Raw genomic sequence first — 13816 nt, 5'->3', positions numbered from 1 at the left:
GCCAGAGTAGTGTAGCTTACTTCTGGCAAATTATGTTGTTTTAATGGCCTACTGAAGGTGTACAAAATTTGGAGTAAATCTGTGATCGGAACGTCGTGGCGTGTTCTTCTTAGAAATATTTCTCTACTAGGCTGACTTGCAGTGACGGTCAAGTGAAAATAATTACGCAACAAAAATAACTAAAATAGTTAGAAAATTTTACTGTCAGCTTTTATTACATCATAGTAAACATTTATAATGCATACACATTACTTTTTTTATGAGTGAAGTGCTCTTCTGAAGTGAAATTTTCTTCAAACTTCACTCGGAAATACTGAAATTTGGCTCTTGTCTCGCGTTGGAATTTTCAGTACCCTCGCATTTTGTTCTCTGCTCTTCAATTCTGGCCACAGCCGAATTTCTGAAATACCTGTAGTATTTCAATTTGGGCAGCAATTCTCTTTTCTGGACTCAGCGACTGTAGCATCGGCACTAGAGACAGTGCAAAATTCATTTCCCCATCAGTTGCACTTATCGTCTTGTCTTTGTCCAGTGAGTCATTCACCGCCTTCGGTTTCGATTTGTCCCTCTGATCAGGCGGGCGGCTCGGCGTCTGTATCTTGTGGGAAATTACCAACACATCATCTCCTGCGGTGGCGGGGTCTGAACCAGCGATCAGCGAGTCCATCGTTGGCAGGAGGAACAGCAGTTTCTCGAAGTATATGTACTTCCTCCGCTTCTGCGGAGCTTGTCCAGACATAATGCTCTGCTGCGCTTTCAACTCTCGCGTGAAACACGTACGGATATTCCACCATCGCTGTCGGACATATCGCACTGAAATGAGACAAAAGAAAGAGCGATTAAAATTTTTGTTTACTCTTCCAGCAGCGTGATTACAGACGTAGACGTCAGCGTTTTGTCTTATGGCATCCTAGCCTGCAGCGAGAATTGTAACAGGAGTAATTAAGGTTGTCCGTATACAAACGGCATAGCTGTGCAGAAAACGAGGACGAATTTCATGCACATTACGATAGTTCAGTTACCTACACCATTTCAAAGGGAACTTAAACAGCCTACCCTGCCTGTGCTTAAAACAGTGCGAAGGAGAACAGGAAGCACGCAAATACGTTAGCACTTACCTTGAGCTGTAGAATATGACGTAATACAGTAGACAGCGTAGTTACTAAAGACTGGTAGTCCGGATCGGGCAGATTACTATAAAGAGGCTGTCGCTATTTTGACACGTAAATAAAACACCCATTATAAGGGGTTCGTCACCCTGCTGGAGCAAAAGTAATCTCGATGTATTGCTCAGTTGTTAGAACGACAATTCACAGGGGCTGGCTGAGACATAAAATATCTTTGCCCCTGTTAAAAGAGAGCTGCAATAGAGTCGCAGGTGTGTTTGTTCGTATAGCGCCCTGTATATTTAGATTGTCACTACATCCCTAGTAGAGACGGATACTTTTCGTACGTGTCGTGGATTATTTATATATGTTGCGAAGACATTTTAACAGTATCCATTTGATACCGGGAATAAACCAGCTACGTAACTTTTAAGGGCAAGTGATATTACATTCAGCTTCTTTGCGATAGGTGTCATAGTTCAGATGCACTCGATTTTTGGTAGTTTTTGGTATGATACCGCACTTTATAGTATTACAGAGCCTGAAGTACATTTTTGCAGTGATAGTCCTGCAAAACGACTTGACAGTACGTTAGTACTTTCGCAAGTGTCCGAAAAACACCGAATTTACCACACATTGGCGATTATATCCTTGCTAATTCGTCCTTTTTTCTTGTATTTCTGCGTATTTATTTTCTCGTTTTTGCGACCTAAAGCACAATTTTTCATAATGGTGGCACTTTGAGGTATTTATTTAACGCATTTTAAGTACTTGCTCCCAGTTCATTAAATAAATAGTAGACGGAGTAATCTATATACATAATTGACAAGTCACTGATAAATGCATGGAGGATAGTATTTACTGAAACAACTAACCTTTCCCTTTCCTGTTCCACTACGAGAGGAAGCGATTGTTTGTAAGCTTTTGTACGAGCCGTAATATCTATTATATAGTCATAAAATCGTAGAAAAATAGGTCTACAGAATCAAGTCTTAATTATAATGCGTCTCGAAATTTTTAAACGCATACAGTGTCTCTTACTAAAGTGAAAACTATAATTAGAGCTATATGGAATGTACCCATGAAAAGTTACTATCCCTCCTTTCACATATTTTTCTTTCCATCCGTAGCAACAACGTAATTCACCATCGCTATTACACTATCAACAAACGGTGAAACACAACAAAAACTCTTGGTATTATAAACTTCAAACGCTGCAGAAAGCACACAGGCACGGCGTCCCGAGATCACGTGACTATCCTGGTTTAATGTTGACAACATGCGCAGAACGCAATGCTCATTCCAGAGATATTTAGTCTACGGCCAGAGCAGTCTCTGCCGCAGTTGCAATCGTTCGCTGCTAATTATTATGGGTGTTAGGAGTAGTATGTTTTTAGGCTAGTTAGTACCTCCAAGTACATGTGGCAAGAGCAAGCCGTGAATGCTTATTTTCCCATGGGTAGCAAGTCTGGTGTAGAAGTGTGGACACGATAATGCAAAACGTTTAGCCTACACTGATAGGTGTAGTCCACTTAGGGGTGCAGTTAGAACGTGCAGAAAACATCAGGTAGTAAATTATGTGAAATGCTTGTGGGAAGACCGTTTGATGCAGAGCAGAAATAACCAGTACACTGATCTGTGTACGTATTAAGGTTCCACATATAAAAATATCTGCACTTATGTCCATTACACCCTGTATAAGTGTGCTGTCTGTTCTGTCAGATATGTCTGGCAAAACAGACAGCACACACACACACACACACACACACACACACACACACACACACTCTCACACACACACATGCACACACACGTATGTTGTGGTCTTCTGTCCAGAGACCGGTTTCATGCAGCTCCAGAGACCGGTTTCATGCAACTCTCCATGCTGCTCTATCCTGTGCAAGCTTCTTCATCTCCAAGAACCTACTGCAACCGACATCCTTCTGAATGTGCGTAGTGTATTCATCTCTTGGTCTCCCTCTACGATTTTTACTGTCAACGCTGCCCTCCAATACTAAATTGGTGATCCCTTGATGCCTCAGAACAAGTCCTACCAACTGGTCCCTTCTTCTAGTCAAGTTGTGCCACAAATTCCTGTTCTCCTCAGTTCCATTCAGTACCTCCTCATTAGAAACGCGATCTATCCATCTAATCTTCAGCATTCTTCTATAGGCACCCATTTCGAAAGCTTCTATTCTCTTCTTGTCTAAACTATTTATCGACCACGTTTCACTACCATGCATGGCTATACTCCATACAAATTCTTTCAGAAAAGACTTCCTGAGACTTAAATCTATACTCGATGTTAATAAACTTCACTTCCTCAGAAACGCATTCCTTGCCATTGCCAGTCTACATTTTATATCCTCTCTACTTCGACCACCATCCGTTATTTAGCTTCCCAAATAGCAAAACTCATCTACTACTTTAAGTATCTCATTTCCTAACCTAATTCCCTCAGCATCACCTGATTTAATTTGAGTACATTCCATTATCCTCGTTTTACTTTTGTTCATGTTCATTTTACATCCTCCTTTCAAGACTCTGTCCGTTCCGATCAACTGCTCTTCCAGGTCCTTTGCTGTCTCTGACAGAATTACAATGTCATCGGCAAACCTCAAAGGTCTATTTCTGCTCCATGGATTTTAATTCCTACTCGGAATTTTTCTTTTATTTCCTTTACTGCTTGCTCAATATACAGCTTGAATAACATAGGGGTTGGCTACAACCCTGTCTCACTCCCTTCCCAACCACTGCTTCCCTTTCATGCCCCTCGACTCTTATAACAGCCATTCGGTTTCTGTACAAATTGTAAATAGCCTTTCGCTCCCTGTGTTTTACCCCTGCCACCTTCAGAATTTGAAAGAGAGTATTCCATTCAACACTGTTAAACGCTTTCTCTAAGTCTACAAATGCTAGAAAAGTAGGTTTGCCTTTCCTTAATCTATTGTAGGGTTAATGTTGCCTCATGTGTTCCAACATTTCTACTGAATCCTAACTGACCTTCCCCAAGGTCGGTTTCCAGCAGCTCTCCATTCGTCTGTAAAGAATTCGTGTTAGGATTTTGCAGCTGTGACTTATTAACCTGATAGTTCGGTAATTGTCACACCTGGTTTCTTTGGGATTGAAATTATTATATTCTTCTTGAAGTCTGAGGGTATTTTGCCTGTCTCATACATCTTGCTCACCAGATGGTAGAGTTTTGTCATGCCTGGCTCTCCCAAGTCTAATGGAACTTGTCTACTCCTGGCGTCTTGTTTCGACTTAGGTCTTTCAGTGGTCTGTCAAACTCTTCAAACAGTATAATATTTCCCATTTCATCTTCATCTACATCCTCTTCCATTTCCATAATATTGCCCTCAAGAACATCTCCCTTGCATAGACCCTCTACATACTGCTTCCATCCTTCTGCCTTCCCTTCTTTGTTTAGAACTGGTTTTCCATCTGTGCTCTTGATATTCATACAAGTGGTTCTCTGTTCTCCAAAGGTCTCTTTAATTTTCCTGTAGGCAGTATCTGTCTTACCCCTAGTGATGTATGTCTCTACTCTCTCACATTTATCCTCTAGCCACCCTTGCTTAGCCATTTTGCACTTCCTGTCGATCTATTTTTGAGACGTTTGTATTCTTTTTTGCCTTCTTCATTTACTGCATTTTTATATTTTCTCCTTTCATCAATTAAATTCAATGTCTCTTCTGTTACCCAAGGATTTCTACTAGCCCTCATCCTTTTACCTACTTGATCCTCTGCTGCCTTCATTATTTCATCTCTCAAAGCTATCCTTTCTTCTTCTACTGTATTTCTTTCCCCCGTTCTTGTCAACCGTTCCCTAATACTCTCTCTGAAACTCTCTATAACCTCTGGTTGTTTCAGTTTATCCAGGTCCCATCTCCCTAAATTCTCACCTTTTTTCAGTTTCTTGAGGCTTAACCAGTAGAGGTCATAACCAGTAGATTGTGGTCAGAGTCCACATCTGTCCCTGGAAATGTCTTACAATTTAAAACCTGGTTCATAAATCTCTGTCCTACCATTATATAACCTATCTGAAACCTTCCAGTGACTCCAGGCTTCTTCAACGTATACAACCTTCTTTCATGATTCTTAAACCACGTGTTAGCTATGATTAAGTTATGTTCTGTGCAGAACTTAACTCCAAGAACGATGCAGATACAATAAATTAAGATGCCGTTTCTATTGTCACTATACAATCAAAAGAACTCCATGAGACGCGAAAGGGTTGGTGGTATGTTACCTCTGAGACTACTGCAACACTATCTTTCCGAACTTATTTATGTTATTGAAATACGCAGTATTAAATTCTCCACAATAATATTTTTTTACGTTTTTCGGCTTTCTAGGCCATCATCAGAAAATTAAGACTGAACAGACAGTCTACACTCCGTCAGCGAGAGCTTCTAGCTGTACAACGATTGATATTTCCAAAGATATGTGACACTGAAAGATTATGCATCTTTGCAAAAAACACAAAATTTGTAATGCTTCAATTACACAAGGGTAGAAAACAACAAATATTCTGTAATGCTATACTGAATTTTTTTGACTCGATAGATATGAGTATGAATCTGCAAACCAGAGACAAAGAAGAATATATACGAATAAAACGTATGCCCAGCCCGAGATGCCACAGCTGGCGGTCATGTGTGCGTGAGATGTGCTTGCTTGTGTGTATGAATCGTGTGTATCTATCTCTAACTGATGAAGGCTGTGGCCGAAAGCTTCGTGCAAGTGTCTTTTAATTATGCCTGTCTGCAAATTAACGTGTCTTCTTTACCGTACGTAACAATCTGTCTCTTCCTACATTGTTGATATTGCCACCTGGAGTTTCCATTGTTTCACGTATTAGAAGTATATATATACAACTGGTAAAACAATACACTAAGTGTAGAGCGACTCAGACTGGAATGGTGTATAGGCAAAAGTACACAGGTTGGTGAATGTGATGAACTGGGGTACAGGTGAGGAAGAAGACAATGCAGTGTGAGAAGTGGGAAACATTTATAAATTTAGACCACGTCTGTTACCTTAGTGTAAAAACCATGTTAACTGGCTGCTGGTGCTTTAGGAAGGGTGAATAATGGAACTGTATTCGATCGTTAACGACTAAGTCATAGTTCTGTGATTGATATTTGATAGACAGAATTTCCAGTAATGTGGGTTTTCTGCCTTTATTTGGTGTATGTAAAATATTACACTTTTAATATTAGAGTGGCATACATTCATAGCACGCACAGTAAAGGTGGAATAATTATTTTTCAGATTACAACTCCTTTCATGTTCAAATAGTTCAGTAGTTGTTATGTTTCTTGCTTTGTCCCGTGTCAAATTGAAGCATTAAAGATCTTGTGTTATTCGCAGATACGCGTGTAAACTTAAATGTCACAGAAGAATGTTGAAAATCAGGTGGGCTGATAAGGTAAGGAATGAGCAAGAGTGGGCAGATGGAGGGAATATTTTGAAGAGTTGCTCAATGTAGGTGAAAATACGATCAGTAATGTTTCAGATTTCGAGGTAGAATGGGATAGGAATGATGATGGAAGTAGGATCACATTTGAGGAAGTGGAGAAAATGGTCAATAGATTGCAGTGCAATAAAGCAGCTGGGGTGGATGAAATTAAGTCTGAACTCATCAAATACAGTGGAATGTCAGGTCTTAAATGGCTACACAGGATAACTGAAATGGCCTGGGAGTCGGGACAGGTTCCATCAGACTGGACAAAAGCAGTAATCACACCAGTCTTTAAACATGGAAACAGAAAAGATTGTAACAACTACAGAGGTATCTCTTTAATCAGCGTTGTGGGTAAAATCTTCTCAGGTATTGTTGAAAGGAAAGTGTGAGTATTAGTTGAGGACCAATTGGATGAAAATCAGTGTGGGTTTGGGCCTCTCAGAGGTTGTCAGGACCAGATCTTTAGCTTACGGCAAATAATGGAGAAGTGTTATGAGTGGAACAGGGAATTGTATCTATGCTTTATAGATCTAGAAAAGGCATATGACCGGGTTCCTAGGAGGAAGTTATTGTCTGTTCTACGAGATTATGGAATAGGAGGCAAACTTTTGCAAGCAATTAAAGGTCTTTACATGGATAGTCAGGCAGCAGTTAGCGTTGACGGTAAATTGAGTTCATGGTTCAGAGTAGTTTCAGGAGTAAGACAAGGCTGCAACCTGTCTCCACTGTTGTTCATATTATTTATGGATCATATGTTGAAAACAATAGAATGGCTGGGTGAGATTAAGATATGTGAACACAAAATAAGCAGTCTTGCATATGCGGATGACTTAGTTGTGATGGCAGATTCAATTGAAAGTTTGCAAAGTAATGTTTCAGAGCTAGATCAGAAATGTAAGCACTATGGTATGAAGATTAGCATCTCCAAAACGAAAGTAATGTCAGTGGGAAAGAAATATAAACGGATTGAGTGCCAAATAGGAGGAACAAAGTTAGAACAGGTGGACGGTTTCAAGTATTTAGGATGCATATTCTCACAGGATGGCAACATAGTGAAAGAACTGGAAGCGAGGTGTAGCAAAGCTAATGCAGTGAGCGCTCAGCTACGATCTACTCTCTTCTGCAAGAAGGAAGTGAGTACCAAGACTAAGTTATCTGTGCACCGTTCAATCTTTCGACCAACTTTGTTGTATGGGAGCAAAAGCTCGGTGGATTCAGGTTACCTTATCAACAAGGTTGAGGTTACGGATATGAAAGTAGCTAGGATGATTGCAGGTACTAGTAGATGGGAACAATGGCAGGAGGGTGTCCACAATGAGGAAATCAAAGAAAAACTGGGAATGAACTCTGTAGATATAGCAGTCAGGGCGAACAGGCTTAGATAGTGGGGTCATGTTACACGCATGGGAGAAGCAAGGTTACCCAAGAGACTCATGGGTTCAGCAGTAGAGGGTAGGAGGAGTCGGGGCAGACCAAGGAGAAGGTACCTGGATTCGGTTAAGAATGATTTTGAAGTAATAGGTTTAACATCAGAAGAGGCACCAATGTTAGCACTGAATAGGGGATCATGGAAGAATTTTATAAGGGGGATATGCTCCAGACTGAACGCTGAAAGGCATAATCAGTCTTAAATGATGATGATGATGATGATGAACAAGTTCCCTTCAGTATCGGTGAAGAAACGAGCATACGGAAAGCACTGACAAGAATAAGGGACAGGATGATAGGATATCTGTTAAGACATGTTGGAATAATTTCTATGGGACTAGAGGGAGGTGTAGAGGGTAAAAACTGTAGAGGAAGACAGAGCCTGGAATACATCCAGCAGATAATTGAGGACGTAGGGCGCAAGTGCTTCGCAGAGATGAAGAGGGTGGCACGGGAGAGGAATTCGTGGCGGGTCGCATCAAACCAATGGAGGTTTATCGGCGTTCCCTCTTCCCACACATCATTCGCGAATGAAACAGGGAAGAGAGGGATTTACAATGTTAACCTGCCAGAAGTAACCTCCGCCACACACCGTGAGCTCGCTTGTAGATACAGATGTATAGTAGCAGCTGTGTTCGACAACTTTCAGAAGGTAGGAGCTGTGCCGGCACTGTGGTTAAACTTAAATGTTTCTAAATATTTTTCATTGTTTTCATTTTTACGAATCCAGTATAAAGTAATTTTTCATTCATTGCACAGCGGAGTCAGTAGGCAGGTCCCACCTACCCAATTGACAATGGCCGAACTCCCACGTGCAACACAGCTCATCTGCCCACTAATCGTATGTCTGAAGTTGTCTCATTCACGGGAGTTCGATTTTTTAAAGAATTGTGGTGGCTCAAATGTGTGTCGTACAATCATATAAATTTGTGGTTATGCTCAGTGGTATAAAAAGGCTTTGTCTGGAAAATGCGTACCGTACAACGGAGTTAGTAGTAAAGAAATAATTTAAAACGTTATGATTAAAGTTTTACCGCATGAACAAAGAAAATTTATTAAGCGTTCACCTATTTTGCTTTCATTATTTTCTGCACCTGTAAGCAAAAAAATGTTTTGGGAGGGTTTGAAATTGTGTCTAAAGTTCGACGAAAGCCCCTAAGTGTTCCCATTATCAAAAAATGTATGAGTGCCATTTACAGTCTGGGTAATGTACGCTTCGTTTCAAAGAAAGCTGCTTTTCTCGCATCCCAATGTTTATAACGTCATATCTCCTGAACTGCATGTCGTAGAGTGATATACGTTTGAACGTCCATTCAGTGCTGTATGTGGATACCGCATACAAAATGTTTTGTCAATGGAGTAAGTAGTAACGAATTAATAAACTAAATAGCTACTCCTGTGCTGGAGTTGAACTGCACTAACAGCGGAAATCTAGTAAGCGATCATTTTTTCCCCTTCATCATTTTGTGGGTGGGTGTCACCAAGAAAAAGTTTCGTAAAGGTTCCAAACTGTGTGTAAAGTCTATTGGAAGTCGCTAAGTGCGCGTGAGTTACGGTGCCTTAACACATATACACTGTTCCTAACTGTAATATTTCATTTACTGTACTAAAACTTTAACATAATATAACTCTTAATACGAAGATTTTGGCAGAATTTTAAATTTTTAAATTCTGTCAATAGTTACTTATATGAAGCACTGAAAATAAAACTTTTGTTGCCCCTTGAAGCCTTTCGATAGGCAATCTCCAATCGTGTGAAGATGTCATTTCTATACCCGTTAGAATTTTGGGCTGTGAACAGCTATACTTTATTTAAAAAGTTGCCGTACTGTTCACAGTAGAATGTGTATTATCAGCTGAAAGAATGTACTGTAAATTTTCTGTTAACGTCTGCTATAAGAGAGTCGGATTTGAAGAAGATGGCCTTATGTCGTATGTCAGAGATATCTAATTGTTGCGAGAGCAAAGAGCTCTGTGTTGCAGTCGTATTGTGGACAGCTGAGGCGAGAAGGCGTGTGACGGGCTCGCTCTGTATCGATAAACCAGCATACTACCATGGTTCAGCAGCCACTTAAATCGATACAATAAACATTCAAAAAGGAAGAACAGAGTTGCTGCTAAAATATTCAGAGACTCCAAGCGATACACGGTTGCTCTCGGTTCGGAAATTGTTTCTCGATGTGCTTGGAATTGTGAAATTCTGACAATGGACATACGCAGAAACACAGCTAAGTATTCTGTAGATGGTACAGCCAATTCTCTTCATTTTCGTTTCGAAAAAAAAAAAAAAAACAACTTCATATTAAACTGTGAAACACTTATAGTTTCTGTCAAAGAACAGATCACCTTGCGGCATTAAGAACGGCATTAATTACAAGTCATCTGTCCAAACATTATCGTTTGTAATGAAATCATCGTCATGCATTAGCTGTATCAAAATTATAGAACCGGTCTAGTCTTGGGTTTCGCCATGATAATGTATTGCTCCACTGTAACTGACGGTTTCCTTAACCTTACGACCATGATCCAGTGAATGGATAACGGTGATTTCGGTACAAACGATCATGTTTAGACACTTGATTTGAAATTAATGTTGTTGTTAATGTCATGGGTTGATATGTTGTTTGACTAAAGCTGGTAGTATTTCAGTAAAGAAGCTATTGTGCCAAATTATGATTTTTGCAAAATATTTAAAAGCTGTGTTAATCATCGAGTTTTAAAAACAATATAAAATGTTTGCTGTCGGTTCCTTGCTTATTATAACCTAATGTTATGGTGGTCATTTTTTATTAATGAGAGACATTAATGTTACAGCTAAAACCGTACTTGTTTCTTTAGGTTAAAAAAAATACAAAAAGAAAAAAGATGATATAGTATGGGAGTAAACTGAACCAGTAGCAATAATATTTCTGTGTGCAGCACAATGGAAGGCTACATAATGTTCAACTAGGTAACGATTTGCATCGATCACATATAATGCTCTCCAAGAACAGGCGTCTGCAAGTGATAAATAGTACCTGTTGTGTGTATTTTATTGAAGTGAAACTCGTTAGCTGGCCCGTGAAAGAATTATCGTGCCTGTGAAAGAATTTACGCAGTCAGTTAGCAATTACAAGTGAAAGATATTGCGCTCTCTTTTAAATTTCACATTTTGGCAATAGAATAACCCTCAACAACGCAGTGACATCTTTCCACACAATTGATCGTTGCTTTAACATGAATCATAAAACCACCACAGTTATTATACATTACTTCAGTGCTTTTGAAAGGGTATTTTTATTTCAGTATTTCTATATTGTTTCTGGTTTTGAGACTTACGTGCATGCGTGATGGTAGTAAAGTGCTCATGTGGGTGAACGTGGTTCGATAGTGCTGTTACACTCTCTGCTACCTACGCGTGGTATCAATTAAAAATGCGATGCACTACCGTCACCACCTAATCATGTCAGACATCTAGCAATTCAATAGAACTCAACCAATTATTTTATGATATTCGTAGCTACAATGCAGCATTTGCTACGGTCAGTTTTGAGGCTTCAATTTCAGACACAGTTTTACGTGGAGTTTAAGGTACAGCACATTTTGTATCACAAATCAGGTGTAATGACTTCTACGTATGATCGTTCACCATGTTATGCACAGTCACACTTTTATGACAGCCGCACAATTAGTCGAATCTGACAACTTGCGATACTAGTTATCTTTATTTCTTTTACTATATAATTTATCACAATGATTTTACATGATTTATTCTGGTTTACTATATAAGAAGGTTATTATCTGGTAGATGTTTAGAAAGTTGAAACTTCCAGTATTTTAAATAATCGAAGACATTATTCCTTTGGATGTGCAGCATATATGTTCCTAACGACTTTTTGTCTAGAGATTCAATACACGCGATATATTACTAGAGCTTCCTCCTCCTCCCTCCCCCCCCTCCAAAAAAAAGAGGATCATACTTCAATAGTAATTCGAAATAACTGTGGTATCCAGGTTTTCATCTGTCACTCTTATTGGCACAGGATAATGTTTGCAAGGCAACCGCCAAACTACACAATTGACTTCGTATGTACGCAGTATAGATATTTCAATACAGAACTCTTATCTAACTTTAGTCCTAGAAATCCTGCTACGTCCTTATATTTAAAACTTACTTTGATTTTCTGACATTTTACTGTTGGGTCCTGCATGATATAAATATATTTTTGAAACGTTCAGAGCTAAACTGTTTATTTGGAACCATAGTTTTAAGCCATAGAATGTGTTAATTATGTAATCAAGGAGTCAGTTACGTAAAACAGATACATTATGTGCAAAAAGTAACGATGGAGCGCTGACAGTAATGAAAAAATCAGTAACATAGAACAACAGGAGACTAGAGGCTTGAGGAACACCTTGTGTCACTGTTCTCCACTTTGAAAGTACAATTTGTTGCGCTTGAGCAGATAAATTACTCTTTGTTTTCTGTTATACAACTGTAACGTACTTAGAACAGTTATACGTTGCCTTTTAACGTGAAAACCATACAAAAAAATGACGGTTTGTCAGAGAGCAAAAAAAAAAAAAAAATAAAATAAAATAAAATAAAAAAATAAAAAATAAAAAACAAAATAAAATACAAAAATATTGAGTGTCATGTAATATTTTGTCCAATGTAATATCTTGTATAGACACCTTTTATTAACCTGATACGTTCCACATCATTACGAAGTGTCGTATTCATGATCTGTGGAACAAGTACTAATCTAATCTAATCTAATTCTTTTTGTAATTGTTGGGTGATACACGAAAAGAAACAAATCAATTATGGAACTGGCAAGAGTGACAAACTCCATTATCACTGTAATGAAAATGAAATGGCGTCGGGTTGACATGTAGCCAGGCGAATGAATGATAAATGGAGAATTCCAGGAGGTAAGAAAAGGGCGAGACCATGCTGTACTGGGAGATGGATTGATAACATTAGAAAACATGTTTCGGCAACACGGATTCGTATCGCCATAAAGACAGCAAGGCACTGAAAAGGGTAGAGATTACCTTTGTGGAGTTGTGGATGTCAAATGGTAGTGAGGAATTCAAGAACATTAATTTGCACTGTCATACCTGTCTTTGTTTTCTGTGCTGCTGTTAATTTATCCCACGTCGCGGGGAAGAGCAATTCGCAAACCTCCTCCCACAGTTTCCGTTTCAAATCCGCATTCGTGTACTCTGCGCCCTCTTTCGTGTACAGAGGAGGCCGTTTCTGGATCTCCTCTATCAGGCATTCGTTGTCGATGAACTCTTCCCACGGAAGAACAAAGCAACGACTCATTTCCGGAGGCATAGCGTATTGCGCAAGAGCGCGCTGCGGTTGTCTCTGCGGCACTGACTGCCAGCCAGAGAGAGCGTGTACAAGCAAACGGAGACACAGGCATCCGGCGTAGGCCGTTGCCTCGTCAGCGGACAGAAAGGCTGACGAGCTGACGAGCCGTCACGTCGGCGCTTGTGCGCTCTTGCGTGGGGGCATTAAGCGGGCGACGAAAGCGGCTGTGTGCGCGCTAGCAACAATCCAGGTGCAGATTCGCTTTCGCGGCAGTCTGCCGGAAGTATCAACATTGAAGCCTTTGCTTCCGTGTATACGTAATGGAAACAAAGTCTATCGACAAGCGTTCAAACGCAATACAAACGGCAGACAATCGTCACATTGCACTGTTCGTTTCTGTTTGCAGTCGCATAGTAGGTTTGAAGCGAGTGTTGTGCTACGAGTAGCAGTTCTGGGGCATGAAACGTGGAGACCAGAATTCACATGAACTCACTGTTGTTTACTCTTGTT

General features: G+C 39.8%; 1 protein-coding gene across 1 annotated transcript; it reads right to left on the bottom strand.

Moving 5' to 3' along the window:
* Positions 1 to 259: 259 nt before the first annotated feature.
* On the bottom strand, positions 260 to 13327 carry LOC126234995 (uncharacterized). The gene is made up of 2 exons (XM_049943732.1): positions 13108 to 13327; positions 260 to 813 (listed from the first exon to the last, which is right to left on the bottom strand). Exons 1-2 carry the CDS (start codon positions 13325 to 13327, stop codon positions 377 to 379), a joined length of 657 nt encoding a protein of 218 aa, XP_049799689.1. The 3' UTR covers positions 260 to 376.
* Positions 13328 to 13816: the final 489 nt, after the last annotated feature.

This window comes from Schistocerca nitens, chromosome 2 (genome assembly GCF_023898315.1).
Source record: "Schistocerca nitens isolate TAMUIC-IGC-003100 chromosome 2, iqSchNite1.1, whole genome shotgun sequence".
Lineage (NCBI taxonomy): Eukaryota > Metazoa > Arthropoda > Insecta > Orthoptera > Acrididae > Schistocerca > Schistocerca nitens.
This window is presented reverse-complemented; position numbering and strand designations above follow the sequence as displayed.